At 32.3% G+C, this 13,942-nt stretch overlaps 1 protein-coding gene across 1 annotated transcript in view; it reads right to left on the bottom strand.

Annotated features, from left to right (window-relative positions):
- Positions 1-13,866, bottom strand: part of LOC150099565 (cytochrome P450 4C1-like) — a 38,358-nt gene extending 24,492 nt beyond the window's left edge. The window contains exon 1 of the mRNA XM_090404495.1: positions 9,099-13,866. Within this exon, the coding sequence (XP_090260621.1) occupies positions 9,099-9,324 (226 nt within the window). The 5' untranslated portion in view covers positions 9,325-13,866. The remainder of the gene's footprint in view (positions 1-9,098) is intronic.
- Between the last annotated feature and the right edge of the window lie 76 nt (positions 13,867-13,942).

Here is a 13,942-nt window from a genome sequence, read left to right as displayed (position 1 = left end):
ACAGAAATTGTATCTGTGTTGGGTTGCATCCGTAAAAATGACTATATGCCATAATCCGATGTCATAGCAGCTGTCGCTTAGCCGGGTTAAAGCCTTCCCCACTGCTATTTAATTCAAGGAACCATGGATAAACCCCAGAAGGTTACCTTATAACGTCAATCTTACCTGAATTCAACACTTATACCATTAACATTAAAATCATTAGTAAAATTAAGTTGATCTATTAAAATGTGACAGAAAGGGGACATAATTGTTGTTTGTCGAAACAAAAACGACCAAAATACTTCTAAACTATGCTTCTTTCTCCTGACACTATTGCCTGATGTTATTTTCGAGAAATTGAATGAATCTCAGATTACATTATTATAATCTGAGAATATTTTCAGATTTTGTTTCAATATTTTCAGAAAAAGAACTTTTTAGATTTGCTCTGCCTTCTTGACTATATATTTGTTGTCCCCTAGTATAATCCTCGTTCAGATAAATACAAAAAAAAAAAAAATGACTAATATCTATCGTATATATGGTCCGAACTGATTAATAGACGTCTTATATATATTATTCGTCTCCATGTGGATAAATTCCTCAAATTACTACTAACCAACCGCTGTACATAATTATCATGATGCAGTTTCTTCTTACAATCTTCTCTGAATACCCTCAAATTTTCTTGACGTCCACTAGAAATCTTGGAGAGTAAAGCTGGGAGCAGTGATCCAATATTTGTCTAACCAGAGATTGTATAAGTATCGTTACTTCCTTCCCCTACAAGTAATTTTCCTTTTAATTAATCCTACAGTATGCTGAGTTTTAATAGTTCCTTATTAACATGCTTTCTGAGCTTAAATTACTTATCAAAAACACTCAAGCATATGAATTCATTAACTTTATCTAAAAACCTCTTCAACTCTGATCTTGCATTCGCATATACTTGCAGATGATCATATTAACACTTTCATTGCCAAGCTGAAAATTGGAATTTCGTGTGGTGGCCAATTTTTTTTCTTTTTTTTTATTTAGTTAGCGATGTTCACGCGATAACGCGTGATCGGCCGGACGCGATGTCGCGTGATTGTCAATGAACGTGTTAAATTATATTTTAAGCCATTGTTGACAGTTCCTCATGAATCACATTATGAAGGAAATTGACATCAACCATCATTAAAATGCAAATATTCATTTTACTCGCCTCATCTTTATACAGACGGATTTATATCACTAAATACATCCAACGTCGTCTGGAATTCATTAAGCAAACTGAATAACCGTTGTAATAAATAAAACGACTAGAAGTCTGAAATTTGAGAGAACGTGGAGTACATCAGTCGAATGTTCAATGGAAACCTACAGAGCAAATAAAATTAGGCTCAGTTTATAGGCAAATTAAAAGTAGATAATAGAATAAGCAAGGTTGGTATGATGGGTCAGCTGGATAAATTTACATGAAATAGGAATTGATAAGAGAGTAATTCTCGGAGATAGAAAAGAATAAGAAAAAATAGCTCAAGTATTAAACAGCAGAATAGATGGCAGTGTTTAAACCAAGTTTCAATTACAGATCCAAGAGCTGAATTGCAAATAAAACAGTTGATCAAATTGTAAGTGAACGGAAGGTATCACTGGAACAATTATCTTTAAAATTAAGAAAGAAATTTAACATTATTAGAATGAAAGAAGGTGGGAATAGAGTTGATCAAGAGTGCATGGTCACTTAAAGAAAGTGAGAGAATAATGGTTTTATCCAAAGGAGGATCTATGCATACAGATGCAGTTAGTAATGCTCAAAAGAAAAACATAAAATAAAATTGTTGATGAGGAGCTAGTAATGATTTAAATTTAATTTAGTACTCTCGGAGCCCTTTAGTTGGTAAGACCTATGTTCGAATGCAGTCTACGACGCAAAGACCTTTATCAGTGGTTAATAGTCAAAGGTGAGCTAAACTGTCTCATATGGAGGTGGAGGGTTTTTCGTCACACAAAATAGGCAAACCGGTTCCGTAAACAGGTATATTCAGACATTAAATACTACTGGACAATGAAGGCAACGGATAACCATCTTCTATAATAATTCCCTAGCAATATATCATTGGTATCTCACCAACCAGTGAGTTGAGGGGAAACACACACACTCATAGCATCCTGCACACCCAGCCTTTGAGGACACATATCAAGGAATAATGAAGGGTTTACAAATTAAAAATAAATATAAAAATGATTTTTATATCAACTTATATTTTAAAATGTAGGAACAATTGATATATTTGGGGGTGTAATATACCATATGCAGTAAAATCTAAATTAGGCGTGTCTACCACAGTACGTTATTTGTATTACATGATTGTACTTGTATTACTCAACATTTTACGGTATTACTTAATTTGGAAAATTTGGCATATTTTCAATTTAAACTAATCCTCAATTTTTTTTTCTCTGTAAAGTACTTTCTTGTGAGGAAGTGTATGCTAGTTGTGTCCACAACAAAATGATACGAAATATTTTCAATTTTGGATGGGGAAAAATCTGCTTTCCCATGTCCGAGACCGACTATCTCGGAAACCGGTCGATGAAAGGATTTAAAAACGTTCCTTTAGTTGACGACTAGAATCGAACTTAGAAGAGCTTTCTTCGAGCGTTCTAGCGCTATGGATGCAGGCACGATTTCCGAAGGGCTACACAGGCAGAAAAAATAAACAAAGAAAAATAAAAGAATGCATAAATAAATAAAATAAATTTAATTAAATTAGAATAAAAAATATCCCTTTCTGTTTGCACAGTTGTTTCCCTCCAAGTGAATCTCGTTTTAAAGGGGTCGATTTAATTTGCCTCAACTGAAGTATCACGGAAATTCCTCAGCAAATTAGAAGGGTTTTTTTTTCTGATTACGTTGATATTTAATGTCCTGAGTGAATATAATTGCTAATTACATGAATTCTAAGCGGTTTTTTATGTTTTAAGAGATGCAAGAGCCAGAACTCCCGAAAACAAAACTTGCTATCTTCACTTGCGACAAATTAATAAAGAAGAATAACATCGACTGAGAATTAATGTAAGTTAACCGACTCGTAGCCTCAGTTGCCTCTACATCGTTCAAAATAAACTAGAAACAGCTATTTGAAATTATTGTAATCATACAGTTAGATTTAAAAATATGTGCATTCTAACTTCCTTTCTCTGAAATGCGCTTTGTAGCATCATTTCACTTGCGATAACTTCAATCCATGATAAACCAACTTATAAGGCTCGTTTTTAAACGTAATGTAGTCTACTGAATATGAATAAATAGAAATATAAGCATCGCTTAATTAGAACTATTAAATTAAAATTAATAAAAATGAACTTACGCTCAAAGTGACTTGGTAAAGGGTTTTTCTCAACGTATATGAGGAGAACTCAAAGATATATCAAACTAATAAATTTCGTTACCTAAACAAAATTTTTCTTTTAATCCTTAACCTAAATGTCTAGGGAATAACAAGCATTTTTGAGATTTGAAACACGTGTGGATATCCGACTTTGCTAAGAGAAATGTAAAAGCTATCTTACAATTAATTATCACGCTGTGATCTGTAATAACAAACTGAAAAATTCTCTTTCGCCTGAATTCATTCTTCCTACTTTCATATTAACATGTTTGCTTAACTTGTCTTCAACCTCATTCATTCATTTTTATTACGAACGAATAATTAGATGTTGTAGCTTTACAACTAAGTAACAAACTTTACAGATAGCGACCGTAATTATGAGAAACGTGAACTACCGTTTTAATTACTCACTGATGTACAGTCTAGTGAATTTGTTGAAGGATGAGGAAAGATAAACAAGAATAAAGAAACATTCGCAGAGGAGTCTTACAATTTACAGAAAGAAAGTCATAGCACACAATTTTTAAACCTAAATATATGATTGGAATAATTTCAAGCACTTGTATCTAAGTTTATAGAAAATATTTAGTAGAAGGTTGTTGCCAGTAAGAATTAAGAATAATAAATTCAATGATTCATTGATTAATGTAGCTGCTACAATCACAGTAGGGTTCGATGAGTGTTTCTGCATTGTAGATAACTCAGCCAAAGCACGATAAAGCAGATCAGACGTCTCGAGCAAGTGCATTTATGTTGATTTATTAAAATTCAACTTATGTTCGTAATACAGTCACGAACACAAAGAGACATCAACCTTTCGAGCTCAAAAGACTTACATTCGAATATATATACATTTAACTTTAACTGATTTAGTTTTCATCTCAACCTATGCATGTATCTGTTTATCTAGCTACTTGTCTTAGTATTAGAACAGGCGAATTCTTTTTTGCATATGCCAAACAAGATGAGTTTTAACTGCACTGACATGGGCAAGTGTAATTTGTCAGAAGCAATGCCTTGCGAGGCTCTTAATTTGCATATAAGTATTTAAATAGTTTCATAATGTTTTGTTTGTTATGAATTGCAGAAATATTTTTAAAAAAAGGTGTCATTAGACTGTGAATGGGATTTGTGGAAATAGATTTGTGGAAATTTCTTCCGCATGCATAGACGGAAGAATAAAGTCCTGAATAATTGTGGTTTTAGTAGAAATCTGAAGACCAAAAATTTATCCACTCATATTCCCATTCTATGAAATTGTAAATAGGAAAATGAAGAGCATGAGAGGCCTTTGTACCAAAAGAATACCTTAACCAATCTTCAGAAGTTTTTGTGCCAAAAAAGAGGCCTGAACTTGGACCGTTTTCCATAATGCAAAAGGGTCTTTAACAGAAATATTGCATACCAGTTTTCCATAGGTTCTTGGCATAAATATGTGAAACAGAAAGAAATTCATACTAGAAACTATTAAGCAAGAGAACCTAAACAGCGCAACAGATAACAATCTGTTACGCTATTTTGCATTCTGAATGTTTAAAGGGAGCCATGAAAATTTACATTTGTGAAAGATCAACCAAAACGTAACTATTATTAATTTGAAAAACTCATGTATGACTTATTTCATTCTACTTTTAACGCAATAAAAATTTAATTTTTTCGGGAAAAGAGTTCCGGGAAGTAGCTTGTCAAGAAATATAAAACTGCAAACGGGATTTTTTGAAACGACACAAAAAATAACGATATTAATATATTTCGTATTTTTCTATGAAACCCGCCAAAGAAGGGTTGTAAAATCTCTCACACACATTTAGTTCTGAGGATGGGATAAGAATGGTGATTCAATTCTCTTACTCTAAAGAAAAAAACATAATATTTTACAAGTCGTTTCAGGCCTCCAAAACGCTGACTGAGATCTGACACTAAGACAAAAATAAATAATCTTCCATCTCAGAACCCTTCTGAAGAAAACCACTGCAAAAAAAAGTTGTTTTCTTCAGACCCACTGCGAAAACCACTGCAAAATATTTTTTCCATGATTTCATCATGGGAAAAATTAATGTTTATTCCCATGATGCTCTTGAAATTTTGTTGCACAATATTCATATCCTAACCAAGTATAATTTAGCTCAGTGGTTCCCAAAGTGTGCTCCGCAATTACAAAATTTTCATAATTTTATTTCCATTTTCAATTCAGTGTGATAGGACGCGACATCTAGCGGACCTGGTGCAAACCAGTTACTCACTTGGTAATAACTGTATGCAGAAGCTTCTACAAATGGTTACTAGATGGCGCCCTACAATAATTAAGTTTCTCGATTGTTTTAGTAGTTTCTCGAACGTGTTCGTTTATAAATAGCTGTCGGTTTCGCGCGGTTTTAGTGTTGAATTAGTTTTCGGAGATTGTATCAACTGAATATTGTTGTGATTTAGTCAAGTGAAGTTTTTGAAGTATTTCTTCCCGTATGTATTTTTAAAAATGGATCGGTTTTTACTAAACACTAATAAGCGTTGTGAGAGAGAAAATAAAGAGGGCACACCGTCAAATAGTGGTTTGGTTTTACGTCGAGAGAAGTCAATGGTGAAGAGAGGCCGGTATGTACTGTGTATGACAGTTTCGGCACCAGAGTGCATGCTACAAGTAAGTTGAAACGCCATTTAGAAACCAATCATCCCAGCATGGTTAGTGCTTCTCGTGACTACTTTACCAGAAAGTTAAAAGAGTTAAATCAACAAAACAAAATGTGGTTTTTATAACCAGGAGTCAATACTAAGCAATGCTTTGCTAGCATCTTACAAGGTGGCACATAGAATCGCAAAATATAAGAAGCCTCATACCATCGCAGAAGAACTCATTCTACCGGCTGCTGTAAACATGGTGAACATTATGATCGGTGAGTCTACTGGGAAGCTGCTTTCAAAAGTGCCTTTGTCCAATAGCACCATCAGTCGCAGAATACAGTACATAGTGGATTACCTCAATGATCAATTAATTGAAAAAATAAAAGTGAAGGAATTTGGGTTGCAGCTGGATGAAGCCACACATCATAATAATGATGCTCACTTGATTTGCTATGTACGGTTTATAGATGGTAATAACATTGTAGAAGACCTTCTCTTTTGTAAATATCACTGCTGGTGCTAAGGCTCAAGACTTGTTAGAGATCCTTGATACTTTTATATCCGGAAATAATTTGAAGTGTACTAAGTGCGTTGGTGTCTGTAATGATGGTGCTCATTCTATGTCCAGCTGTTATGGAGGATTTCAGGCACTTATTCGAAGCAAAGCCCCTGATGCACTGTGGACCCATTGTGTTATTCACAGGGAAGCACTCGCGTCAAAATATCTGAGTCCTACATTGAACTAGGTTTTAGAATATGCAGTGAATGTAGTAAACTTTATATAAAAACCCGGTCGTTGAAGGCAGGTTTTTCAAAAAACTATGTGAAGATATGGGATCCGAGCATTCATCGTTGTTGTACTACAGCACTTCGCGATTACTCTCTCGTGGTAATGTTTTGTCTTGTACGTTTGAACTGCGACAGGACATTTATATTTTTCTTCAAGAGGAAGACCACAAGTATACCGGAAATTTTGTGAATGAAGATTTTTTGGTAAAACTAGCATATTTATGTGATATTTTTGATAAGATGAATGCTCTGAATCTCTCCCTGCAGGGATGCAACATGCACCTTTTAAAGTCGATTGAGAAAATTTCAGCTTTTATAAAAAAAAATAAAACTATGGAAAAGAAAAATGAATGAAGACAGAGGCAAAGAATGTTTCCCCTTGTTGCAACAGTTTTTGACCTCCAATGGAGTTGATTTCTCTCGAGGTGTGAAACCCATTTTTGAAGAACACTTATCACAGCTTATCACCTGGTTTAAGAAATATTTTCAAAATGATAATATCGATAAATTTGCATGGATTCAAGATCCATTTAATACCAGTGCTCCATCTGAATTTACTGCTGCAAAAGAAGAGAATCTTATTGAGTTGTCTTGCGACAATACGTTGAAAACAAAATTTAGCAGCATGGAATTAACTGAATTTTCGATATCAGTAAAAGATGAAGATCCCTTGCTGAGGGAAAAAGCTCAGAGAATTTTAATTCCATTTGCGAGTACTTATTTGTACGAAGCTGGATTTTCGGCGGTCGTTGGGATAAAAACTAAGTATCGCGCGACAATCAATGTGGAGAAGGAAATGAGAGTGACTGTGTCCAGTTTGATTCCAAGATTTGAGAAAATGTGCGGTTATCAACAGACTCATCCATCCCACTGATGATAATTAGTTGAATTTGTTCAGTTACTTTTTTTGTGATCTTAAATACGTATTTTATTTATTTTTACCTAACCCTTTAATTAAAAAAAAAAAGTATTCGCTATTTCGCAAAATGTACTTGTTAGAAATTTGACATAGGGCGCCTTGGGAAAATCTGAATTCAGCAAGAGCTCAGAGAATCCAAAGGTTTGGAAACCATTGAGTTAGCTTATTAGAATGGATTTCCTTTTTAAAGTTTTTTAGATTAATTATTTGAAATTAAAATATGTGAAGCTAACTTGTTTTTCCTGTTGTTGCTAAAGAACCTGAAAAGATTATAAAATTATAATTTTAAATTTCGTAATTCAAAATAAATATGAACTTGATGTATGTTTGCGAAATGTTATAATTAAAGAACGGTCTTTTATATATAAAATACAAATAAAAATAAAAATAAAATCTAATATTTATATATATATATTATATATATACTGTATATATATATATATATATATATATATATATATATATATATATATATATATATATATATATATATATATATATATATATATATATATATATATATATATGTTATATGACTGTTTTGTATATTACATTGTTATGATTGATTTTTTATGTATCGTAAATTAACTAGCCAATGAAATAAATGTTTCCAATAATTTTTATTAATAACTTGTAAACAAGAGCAAAGGTCACTTTTTCATGTTACATATCGCTAGAGTTGCAATAACGCTAATATAATCAGCTGTTTCTGTTAGGAAGTTGTTTTTTTAACTATGATTATAGGTGCTCACATGTAATAGAAATTTGGACTTGTAGCATATCAGTAAGATAGCATGCTTCTTATAACTTCTTAAAGTTCCAAAAATAAAAACATTTTATTGCGTCTGTCATATTTCAATTATCAATTGAAATATACTATTTAATATACTTATATATTCACGCAGTTTGCTAGTTACTGTGATTACATTTAAATAAAGATACTAAAAGAAATAATAAAAGATCAGTTCTTCTGATTGAACAAATATTATTCAGGACGTTTTACGAAACTGAATTTTAAAATACAACAATTATCAATTATCAGAGGTTCGTCATCTTGCCATATCGCGAGTGTTTGATGTAGTTGTTTAATGCGGATGATACTATGGATATGAAAGTAGTATAGTGTGTTCTTCGGCTGGTTAGCATGTTTCGGTGCATTTTGAAATCCTAAATTTCTGTAAAGCAATCAAAAAAGCAAGCAGTCAGATTGTTTGCTATATAAAAGTTTGATAAATGTTTCCAAACGTTGCAGACACGATGGACAAAATATATTGCGGCAAAAAAAGGACTTCATATGAAACCACACTAAAACCAGTTACATAAATCTCAGAGAGAATACACAAACAGATTATATTAGCAGTACACTTAAAGTACTGTATACAAAGGTGAGAAAAACAGATTCTACTTACGAGTATTAGGATTCACCAAGTGCGAATATTTAAATATTGGATAGATTCGTGTTATATGACCTAATAGTCCAGGCCTCGTCATAGGTCCAGGAAGTTTCGAAATCACCCAGAAAGCGCGTCCCTTTTGGAAAATCCATCTTGAAATTAAGATGGAGAGAAGTATCACCAAAATTCCACAGACATTAATGTACGAAAACAAATAGGACAAATACGTTTGCGTGTTCATTTCTAGCTCTCTCCACTGTTTATAGTGATCACAACTATCCTTTCACGATGTTTGTGTAGGATGTCGCCCGCTGACGGAGTTATGTTCAATAAACATATTCTCCCAAGGCCAATAAAAATAAATGTTCTGAAGGAGTTTATAAATGCAAAAATGGTTATCAGAAATAACTGATGAACTACGAACCTTGTTTGTGTCACGTGATTATCCGAATTCCATTACGTAGAATAATTGGCTGTCCTAAGAGAGAGATCATTTTATAACACGATGATATTAATTTCCCGTGATTTTTTTTCAATAATCACTTTAGTTTAATAACCAAAATCTATATGTTTAAGTCTAAAATTATGATCAATACAAAAATTATGAAAGAACACGATTTTAATGAAGAAAACTGGAGCTTACATAACTCAGATACTTGTCCTTCGGTTTGGCAGATTCGGATTATTTCTGCTCTAATCGTTCTAATCGTACCTGTTAAGAATGATGTTTGATATTTGTGTGTTTTGTTTCTATATGCTTGTAGGATTAGTCAAGACTTCGTTTACAGAATGATTAGAAAGTGGTATGGGAGCAGTTTTATTTACTATCATACTCCGTACATAATTCCCCTAAAACAGTAAGAACCATTAATATTTAAAATTATAAATTACATTACACATAAAACTATTTTACTTAAAATGTTTAAGATTTATTTTGATTTTGTAGATTTCACCCAAATGTCAGTTTGCATGAAATAATTTTGTCTAAATAGCAAAATTGTAATTTAAGGTAATCAAAGAAAAGAAAGAACAGCTACTAAAGGAAAAGGAAAACAACTCAAAAAAACAATCAGTAAAAAAGAACAGAGTTCGATGTTAAAAGCGATAAAAGCACCTTTTGAATTTTTTATAAATTATCCAAAGAAACCTTTCTTTATAATGTCTTAAATCCCTTCATGTTTGAAGTACGTCTTTCATTAATTCTGAATTCTGTTTAGAAATGTTCCTCCCTTTCTATTATTGTGTATTTCTATTTTTCGTTCATTTTCTAAATATATTGTGTGATCATATACAGTAATAATTTTAAATTGTAATTTTTATTCTGTAATTACTCAAAATAATTTTTAAAACACTTATTTAAAAAGTTTTATTTGCTTAACACAATTGCTGAAGATCATAAGTGTTGAATTTTTGGTCAAATTCGCTGAGTGGAATGTTGCCCTCCTTGACTGGCAACATTCCACTCAGCGAATTCAATGAATTCAAAATTCATTTTTGAATGAAAGGTGACGATTTTTTTGTTCTATTTTCCATTATCTTGATAATATTTCTGTTTACTTTTATTCATCGGAGCCTTTCCTCATTGGTTGCTTTTTTTAATCTATTTAATTTTATATCTTTTGTATTATTTTTGAGAAGTATGTTTGAAAGATATGATACTAATCGTTTTATATTTTTTATAATTTGTAGTATTATCTTTTGGGGGATCTCAGTAGCTAAGTCGGTTTCAACAGAGTCTTGTTGTTGTGGGTTTGAATGCAGTCTATAAAGAAAAGCATTTTCATCACCGTTCTTCAACTGCATGTTAGGTCTCGCGAAGACAGTATTTTTCTCACAAGGAAGATCAGGTTTTTTCATTAATTCAAATGAGAATAAGACTATCTATAATTTAAGATCTGAATGTCTCGAGGATTATTATTATTATTATTTATTATTAGCACTATTTCGTGGTACAGGGATTATTGAAATCGAAGACTCTCTCTGCTCCCATTTTATATAACTTTATTTAATATGTTCGAACAGTGTAGATTTTATCCTTTTACCTAAATATTTTATCACTTCTGCTTTTGTACTATCTTCATGTCGTATATCTTCTATTAATTGAGATCGATTCGTTTGCCACCCAACGTTTTCTATAATCTCATTTTACTTTGCTAAATTTTGTTCTATTGTTTCATGCATTGTTTCTTTGATTCTCAACATTTTTCCGTGGATTTTGTTCCAGTTGCTTATATTTTTTTATTCTCTTCAACATCAGAGTTTACATTCGTTTTATGATTGCATTTCTAAATTTATTCGTATCATAAATTCTCATTTCTTGATATGTTGTTTCGTAAGCTGTTTAAATCTTAGACATGACTTTTTTTTTAAATCTTAGACATCAACCAATCATGTCTTAGGCACTTAGACATGATTGGTTGATGTCAACCCTGCTCAAGGATAAGCTTCACAAACTATCACTCAATTTCGAAATCTTTGTTTCGTTATTATGAAATAATTTGATATTTTGTGAAGTCTCCCTACTTTCTCATTGTACACTTCTTTCATTTCTAGTACCAATTCCAAAATGTTCAGCTCTTTTGTTTTTTTCCTTCTCCAACTACGGATTGAAATCCTAGATATATATTCTTTCAAGTCCTGATTGTTTTAAATCTTCTCTATTAAGTCGTCTATTTTGTCATCATTCTATCCTACTTCCTCTTCTGCATCATTTGTTGCATATCGACTGCTAATAAAACCACATTCATCAGATGTGATGGCTACGATTGTTCTGCCACCTGGTTTTCATTTTCTTTTCTTATTAATGCTCGTTTCAAAGTGCAATTCTAAAGAAAGGGTTTAACTTGTTAGCTACCAAACGAGCTTTTCCACCCATCTTGTTATCAAAGTTCCTTTCTTATCAGCTTATCTCTTTTATTTGGATTATATCCATAACAGCTTATCATGGGATGATTGATACACTAGTGAATTTTTGTAATTTGATCTTCCATAAAAAAAAAAATTGACATTCCTGCTGACCCAGATATCCAGCTCTTTATCACGTGAATATCTGGTAATTTAAAATTTTTTAAAACACATTGTTTGAAATCAGCATATTACGTCCAGTAACAATACTTGAGATATTTTCTAAATATAGAAATATATTTTTGGATGAATGCACCATTTTGGGGGTACCACCTGCTTCTTCTTCATTTATGGACTTAATTGTAACCCCGAAGTCTTCCCGAATCCTGAAGTGTTCGACAATGGTAGTTTTTTTTCCTGAAAATACAGCAGGTCGCCATCACTTTTATATCCTCTGCAAGTCTTAGAAACTGTATAGGTATGATGTCTTCAACTGTATCTACAAAATGTAAATCATACTTCTGTTAGTGTAGAACTAATGACTCAAATATTTTTGGGCTAAACTCTTTTTTTACGACAAAAAGGTGAGCTGATATTAATCCTACTTGCTCAGAATTATCACACATGACGTAACAACAGTAAAATGTCGATATTGTTTTCGTTTTTGATTTCTCTATGAAATAAGCAAAATATTGATTTTTAATGACATATCCTACCTGCCAAATTGTAAAGCAGAAAAATTGAGAAATGTTTATTTTTAATTCAGATTGGGCAGTTATATTATTAAAAAAGACACATTGGAAATCTTCTAGACAAATCAATTTGCAAAGTACTTAAGTCAGTAATTAATAATTAGCCTGTAATCAATTAATGTATAATTCGAGAAATAGCAAATTGGATAATAGGTAGACTGTAAACTAAGTATGACTTTGATTTCTTCAATTTACAGGACGTTCACATTGATATAACAGTAACAGGAAGTGGTTTGATAATATTGAATATATCGGAGTGTTGGAGGATATTGAGGGGTAGTAAAGCTATAATGTGACATACAAACATGAGCAGTAGGCCAGCCAGGACGTCAGGATGATGGAAGAAAATTACGTCTTTATATGGAGATTAGGATGATGATATTTCTTTTACATTAAATTAATGAATTAATATAAAAATAGTGTCCTCTGCTTTAAATTAGCAGTTAATGATAACAATCCAAATTTTTATGGGAGATAAATTTGAAAAATAAAAATATAACGAAACATATAATATCACATGAATGTGAAGAAGCGAATGCCAGCCTGTTCAATGCTGGGAATATAGGAAGCCAATCACTAGAAATGGTTGATTCTTGGGGTGAGATTATCTCTGGATGCTCCTGTTTTATCTTCAAAATTATGAATCTAGAACACTTTTAAATCAATTAGAATTAATGGTGGAACCACGTGAATAGCACTGATGTTCTTGGGTCTCCTGGAGAAGAGTTAAAGCCTGAAGAAGAGGAAATTAGGTTAAATTTGACGCGAATCAGTGTATATGAGAACTCCAATAACTCACATGATTTTATTGAAACGAATTTGAAAGTTTTTCCTTCCAACTTTTAAAATAAATCTGTATCTACTGGCTGTATGATTGTTGTGCTGGTTTAAGCAGGGAGGATTACTATTGCTGTGAAAGAGAAGATTGCAGGAGCAACACCAATATGGTTGATAATCCCCATATTGACTAAAATGAAGGAATTTCAATTGTGTTAGAGAACGAAACGGATAGACAAATGACATCAATATATCAGCAACTACATAAACAGTGTTGTAATCCTATTTTTATCTCATTTTTCCATCAAATTGCATTTTTAAACTATTTTTAAATTCTTGTCATTAACTCACTTTCTCTCTCTCTCTCTCTCTCTCTCTCTCTCTGTGTGTGTGTGTGTGTGTGTGTGTGTGTGTGTGTGTGTGTGTGTGTGTGTGTGTGTGTGTGTGTGTGTGTGTGTGTGTGTGTGTGTGTGTGTGTGTGTGTGT

Source organism: Typopeltis vanoorti, chromosome 14, assembly GCF_054136105.1.
Source record: "Typopeltis vanoorti isolate ZY-2024b chromosome 14, IOZ_Tvanoo_1.0, whole genome shotgun sequence".
In the NCBI taxonomy this organism is placed as follows: Eukaryota; Metazoa; Arthropoda; class Arachnida; order Uropygi; family Thelyphonidae; genus Typopeltis; species Typopeltis vanoorti.
This window is presented reverse-complemented; position numbering and strand designations above follow the sequence as displayed.